Source organism: Porites lutea, chromosome 3 (genome assembly GCF_958299795.1).
Source record: "Porites lutea chromosome 3, jaPorLute2.1, whole genome shotgun sequence".
Lineage (NCBI taxonomy): Eukaryota > Metazoa > Cnidaria > Anthozoa > Scleractinia > Poritidae > Porites > Porites lutea.
In genome coordinates, this window is record NC_133203.1 from 33,991,256 (window position 1) to 33,998,002 (window position 6,747).

General features: G+C 39.1%; 1 protein-coding gene across 1 annotated transcript; it reads left to right on the forward strand.

Annotated features, from left to right (window-relative positions):
- The first annotated feature begins 1,976 nt into the window (after window positions 1-1,976).
- Window positions 1,977-3,852, forward strand: LOC140932192 (uncharacterized). The gene has a single exon (XM_073381832.1). The coding sequence runs from the start codon at window positions 2,188-2,190 to the stop codon at window positions 3,850-3,852; it is 1,665 nt and encodes a 554-aa protein (XP_073237933.1). The 5' UTR covers window positions 1,977-2,187.
- Window positions 3,853-6,747: the final 2,895 nt, after the last annotated feature.

Sequence of the window (6,747 nt, forward strand, 5' to 3'; positions counted from 1 at the left end):
TGTTATGTAAAGGTATCGTGTAAAGGTATCGATACTGAAGCCAATCTTAGTGTTTTAATCAATGCCACCCTCATTTCAAGCACATAAAATGTCACGTCAATGTTGAAACGAAGGGCAGCACCAAAACACGGAATCCGTAATCCGGAAACGGAAACAGAATCACAGAAACGGAAACGGAATACGGAATCAAATATCAACGAAAGAAAATTAAAGAATTTCACATTGCATAATTTAGTACAATCCAAACAGAATTTGTTTTAGTTTTTTTTGGCAGTTCCCTTTAATATATTCTTGTTATTGTGTCTTGATAACGTTTGCCGTGGTGTGGGTTATTGCACTGCAAGGCCGATGAAAGTAATTTTACGAGTAATTTTTATTCATGAGTTTATGGGTTGAATAATACAGTTAAACATTACCTTTTTAGCCAAATGGCAAGAGTAGTAGTAGTTGGCCTCAGACCACACTACGTAATTGTCACCAAACTGTGACGTAACCCGGCAGTTCCGGTGTTTTAGCAATAAGTTTAAGTTTTTCGCCCAGCTAAAGCTGATGGAATACTGGTGTAATTGCGTTGACGTCCATATTTCTGTTGAAGAGGCTTGTTAAGCATAGAGCAATCTTGATGTAATCAGTTGCGAAATCAAGCAAATGCATGCACAATTCTCTCTTCTTTTTGGACTCCACAACGCCGTGTTTCTCTTGAGTAAGTTGCCTTGATAAGTAAAACTGAACACTGTTGAAGACAACCCAGAAAAGATAGCCACGAAAAACTTGACGACAACGCCTCTCAGTTATATAAACGACGCCTCTGTCGATTTAAACGAAGTCTGTCTCCATGTAACTTACCTCTTTCTAAAGGAACTACATACTGCCAGTGACGTTTTTCTCCTCGCTTTGCTGTCCCATGAGAATTTGCAATCATTGCCGGACGTAGTATGAAAAGTCTTTTCGCCGGAATCGACTCCTCTAGTCATACAGCAGTCTCCTCTGCCTAGGTAATTACTTCATTTATGTCTTTATTTGATCTGTTTATATATTTTTTTGTCACTGCTAATTTTTTTTCAAATCGATCGCTTGGAACCTTCTTTCACGGATTCCGTTTCCGTTTCCGTTTCCGTGAATCCGTTTCCGAGTCCCGTATTCCATGTTTCCGCAGCAAACAGGTCTCCGGAAGCTTTTCGAATTACGGTGAACAGCCGAGTGGTGTTGAAGAAAGACAGGGGCACCCAATGGATCTGTTCCTCAAAATATCTGTTCTTCATGCAAATTTTTGCTGGCTGGGAGATGTGGAAGAAATAATAGACCTTGGAAGGAAAGTGTTGCTGGGAAAAAGATAATTCAGGGTGTCAGAGGGGATTTGAAGTCTAGAATAGCTGCTACGGGTTACTTGTATGGGTTGCTTACCACTCAAGATCTGAATTGTGCCCTATGAAACTTCCCAGTAAGTCAGGTTGCAGGTTGTAAGGTTGCTGGCTGGGAACTCTTCCATCAGTCTTGCTGGGAGTGAGGAACAGATAATTTTTTTCCAGCAATCTCCCAAAATGCTTAAAATAGTCTCAGAAAACTTTATTCATGCTTTGTTGTTGTTTTTAGGTCTTTTTCTCAAAATTTCCCGTTGGGTGCCCCTGGAAAGAAACGATAAATAAATTGACTAGAGGAGATCAGCACAACTGAAACTGTATAACTGTAACTGAAATAGCGGAATACCAAAACCATCTATTCAGTCAGTTGTACATGAGATATATCATTGGCAAAAGAGATTGCTGCACACATGAATTAAGGTGACTCGATCATAAATAAGAAGATAGCCCTCGTGACGTGCTTGCTGGAAGGGCACACAAACGGTCCCGGAGATGAAATTCACAGCTAACAGTTTAAGCAAAGAGTCATTTTTCGTCAAAACATACAACATTGATTTTTTTTTAACACTAGCTGTATATAGTTAGAGAACACAGTCCATCAACCCGTGAGCGGTAGACTTTCTATTAAGTTACTTCTCTAAAGCATTAGACAATCATTTTCTCCTCTTTTTTACTAAGTTCTTATAATTTTTCTTGGAATTTTTCCTGTTTAATTTATTACTGATAACCTCGCGTGCATTTCTTTATCTACAGTCAGCCGGGTTGAACTGAACGGCTAAGGAGATACCAGTGCAGACCGAGATCTTCGTTAACAGGAGTACTCAACATGTCTTCACTAATAACTGCCGTATTTAAAGCCACTATCGGCCTGTTGGTGAATAAAGGAAGAGATAGACTGGCAGAAAAGTTGAATGAGGGTGATGTTACAGATCAGAAATTCCGTGGTTTGATCGTCCGTGAAATCGATGAAATAAAATCGAAGTTAGATGGTTTGGCAAGAAAGGATTTGAAGACAAGTATCAGCCTTTTTAAAGAAGGAATCGAGTTGTTGTATGAAGTGTTTGAAAGTGTCAGACCCAGTAGCGAGCATCGCACGAAAACAGCAGCTGCAATAGCTTGTCTTGAGGAATTCGATATTGCTAAAGAAATGAGGAAATTGGAACTTTCTGCCTTGGATGAGTCCGCCACGAGGAAGCTGGGCAGAGCGAAGAAGAAATTTGAATTAGCTCACCTTAGAGCGACGGATGCTTTCAATAATGAAGCTTTGGAATTGCCTGATCGCCTGTTATCTATGCAATATCGACTGATGGCGACAATACTGGAGACGATTGACAATCCTACCGACGCATTAGCGGCTTGTAGAGTCTGCCTTGACGAGTTACACCAAGTGCCAGCTGTTAAAGAACATTTCAAAGTTGAGTTGGAGAAAGGATTGAGATTGAGGGCTCTTTTTAACAAAGACGAAAGAAGGCAAATAATTTTTTCTGTCTGTCACGCGAATCGTGTGATCTATGATGTAATGAGCATGCTCGGTAGTGTAAAAAGGTGGACGTTGCCTGATGTTGAAACTGGGAAAGAGAAAGTGGATCCACTCCGCAACGAAAGAGTTGTTGAAATACTGGCAAAACAAGGTAAGGAGCACTGCTGTGTTACACCATGGTCATTTGGTCAGGAGGGTGAAGAAGAGCACAAGCTGAAGTCGCCGTGTCGTATTGCTACAAACGCCAAAGGAGAATTCCTGATAGCAGACAATGGGGATAAAACCGTGAAGGTGTTTGATAGCACCGGAAAGTTTGATTTTAGGTTTAATCCTCAAACTGATGATGCCGTTACAATGTTAGGGATTTGGGATGTCGCCACTGCGTGCGAGGACGACAAGATCTGTGTGTTAGTCAGTCTGAGGAAGCCTGGCGCTGAGGAATTGGAGAAGGAAGTAAAGGTTTTTAACAAGACCGCTGGCCTACAGCACACGTTTCCTGTGAGACGGGGCCTGGACAGACTAACAATGAGCAGCGGTAAACAACGCAGCAAAATTCTTCTATTGACACGTGATTACGCTAACGATGTTGACGTTGTTGATGTTTACGAGCCGAGTGGCAAGTTTGTTTGTAGCTTTGGTGGAGGAGTGTTCAAGTATGCAACAGATATCACTGCTACTTGTGATGGTCGTGTCATGATAGTGGACCGAGACGATGACAGTTTGTACATATTTGATCTGGAGGGACACCAGCTTGGCAAATTTAATATCAAATATGAGAGAGATGTCTATTATTGCATTGCATGTCACCCAGCAAGTGACCATGTCGTCCTTGCTGGTGAGGAACGAGAGACAGGCCACCTGACGCTGGCTATATACACTGTTAATGGCGAATTTGTTCGCAGAATTCAGCTGGATGAAAAAGTACTTTTTTTAGATGATATAAAGGGAATAACAGTGACCGTGGAGGGTCACATTGCTGTGGCTTACTACGGAAAGGTAATTGTTGTTTAAAACTAACAAATTCGAAGACACAAGTCAACAGTTCTTATTTCACTTTCATGAATAAATGTTATCAAGGCAGATGTTTGAATTTAATGCTGCAGTTGATTGGAATCACTGGACATGACTGGATTAAGCCACATACACTGTAAACAACTTCATCCCCTCTCAAGTTTACTGATGTTTGAAGTAAGTCTTGTGTTATCGCCCTAACCTTTGAAAAGAAACCAAAACAGATAAAATGAATGAGAAACATGAGCAATAGACACTCGCTAATAAGAACCTACTTTTTTTGATGTCTGGTAAAAACGGTTCATTTATTTTATTAGCAATTTAGGCTAAGTACAACTGTATGTTCTTAATTAGGTTTTTAATTTCTATGAAGGAAATGTACAGGGAGTCCCAAAAGTTCGTTCCTCTAATTTCATGCACAAAATGTATTTTTCCATGAAATTTCTAAAAGATGTTTTTTGCTCTATCAAGTACATGATTGTATTCAGAAGTTCAGTAAACTGCATGGTAGTCCCCTTTTGTTTCTTATCACATTCTGTAGCTGTTAAAGCATGGAGTGAGATAAGTCATCATAGCGTCTAGAGCCCCAGATGAGCCACTTTTAGCTTTTTTACCACCTGGTTGTTTCTTTGACAATTAGTGGTATAATAATAAAATTTTTATTTGCGTAGAATGGACAATAATACAATCCAGATTCAGTTGGTTTACACAAACATCCACATCATTTACTAGCTTCTCTATAGCTCTTTTTGTCGTAGATTCAGGTTTTTAAGCATAAAATGCTCTAATCCAATTGCATGCCACATCAAAAACACCTTTGAAATCTTCTCCAGGAAAAATAATTTATGATTCTCCCTACTTGATTCAAGCTGGCAATAGTATGATAACCCATATAATTAACCGATGCAACCAGCAGTCTTTTTGGTATAGGCGTGCAGGCTCATTCCCAACAACATTGGCTGGTAATCAAGCCTATTAGTAAGATAATCAAGATTTTATTCCAACAATTTTCACTAAATAAAGCATAGATAATTTCTGGGCAGTGGTTTTCCCCAGATTTTCAGGCAAAGCCAGCCTCTCGTTAACCCTAAGGACACTAAGCAAATGATCCAGATTTAAAACTGCCAGATGACATACAGTGTATTATAAGGGGACAGGGCTCTCTTCAGTTGACAAGCATCCCTCAAAACTGCCTCTGCTTAACAGTAATAAATCCTGCTTGTTAAAAATTCTTTTTGGGCAGGTTAAAGTGTCTATTGGGCTAGCACATGTTAGGTACAGCTTGTCCAAATGGCAAGCTGTAAAACTGACTTTCTTAATAAACCCTGACAGATTATGCTGATTCATGATTTGCATGTGAAATAATAGAAATGTAACTTAATATTAATTGCAATTTTGTTATGTTTTTAAACTCTTTTAATAATGAAGTTTGGCATCTAAATCACAGGCGAAAAAACATACTGTTGGCCTTAATTAACATTAAGTTTGGCTCATGAAAACTTTGACTGCTTTGCAGAGGCTATAGCCTGCTATATTAATAAAGAATGCATGATTAAATATTATTGTAAGTTCATATTTGGTAACTTAACCATTTCTCCTTAAATTGTTTTAGGTTTGGCTAATAATTTTCTGTAGGCTAAATCAGAGGTATACATACATCTTCTTTTAATTTGGTTGACCTGAATTGAAATATTAAGCTTGACTCCAGCTTTTAATGTTAGTAGCTGTAGGTGAAACTCTGCAGCCTTCACCTTAAAGATGGAGATCTCTAAGTGTTCATTACAGGGAGGTGGGTACATAAAGCCTGGTTTCCATATGATCGTCCAGATTACCCCAGTTGTTTTAAAAAAATTTGAGATGATTCGGACAACTAGGACGATTGGTGGTTTCCATGTGATCGTCCAGGTGCCTCAACGACAAGAGACATGGGGTCATCAGTGATGTCTCTGGGTCAGACAATAGAATTTTTGTATGGGTTTTGCAAACAAGCCAAACGTACACGTAATGATGGATTTTAAACAGAGAGCAAACCTCGAGCCTTGCTATCTGCTTTTGCTCTCTATTTTGCAGCATCAACAAGCTAGAAGTCAGTTCCAAAAAGACATGGTATCATGTCTAGAACTTGATGAAACAGACTTTCTCTTTAATTTCAAATAGCGCCCATATGTGATGCGAACATTTTTGAATTATTTTCGACTTCAGCGGCATCCAGGGTGAATATGTTAATTTTAACAATTAATGAATGAGGCTGAGTATCTTTTGAAGAATTTATGGAGATCAAGGACGGTGTTGTCTGTCGAGGCTGTAGGCCAAGGTGGATAACACTTTCCAAGATCTCCATAATTCTTCATATGATATGAAAGCAGAATTCAATAATATTGTTTTATTTTTCATCCAAAATAATTCAAAACGTGGCTAAAACATGCTTACCTCCATCGATCCATTGATGTTAAGTTCATCTTCAATAGTGCACGTTTGGGGTTGTTCAGCTCCACAAATATTCTCCAAATAGCAGATGTGGCCCTTTGAGTTCTAGTCTTCTTGCTGTTCTTGCCTGTTCTTGAAACGAGTGAAAAGTCACCATTTTTGTTTTCACAACCAAAACAACTCAACCTCAACCCAGGTCTTCTCGGTTAACGGTGCATTAACCTGCGAGAAAGCTGCACTTTTAATGTCATCGGTTCATTAAACGCTAAATTCTTCCAAATTTGGTCATCAGTAGCTGGTTATGGTGTATTATGCGTGTGCTTTTAGCCAATCAGAATTGGGGAAATACTTTGAATGAATAATAATCTCAATTAATGGAATGATAGTGATGATTTCTGGGATGGCCTTTGATCGTCCTGATAGTCTCAGTCATCTGAGAGCATTTCCAGATCACTTCAAAATTTACAT

What these genes read in the sequence shown, in the direction of transcription:
- LOC140932192 (XM_073381832.1), top strand. Translation starts at nt 2,188, where the DNA reads ATGTCTTCACTAATAACTGCCGTATTTAAAGCCACTATCGGCCTGTTG.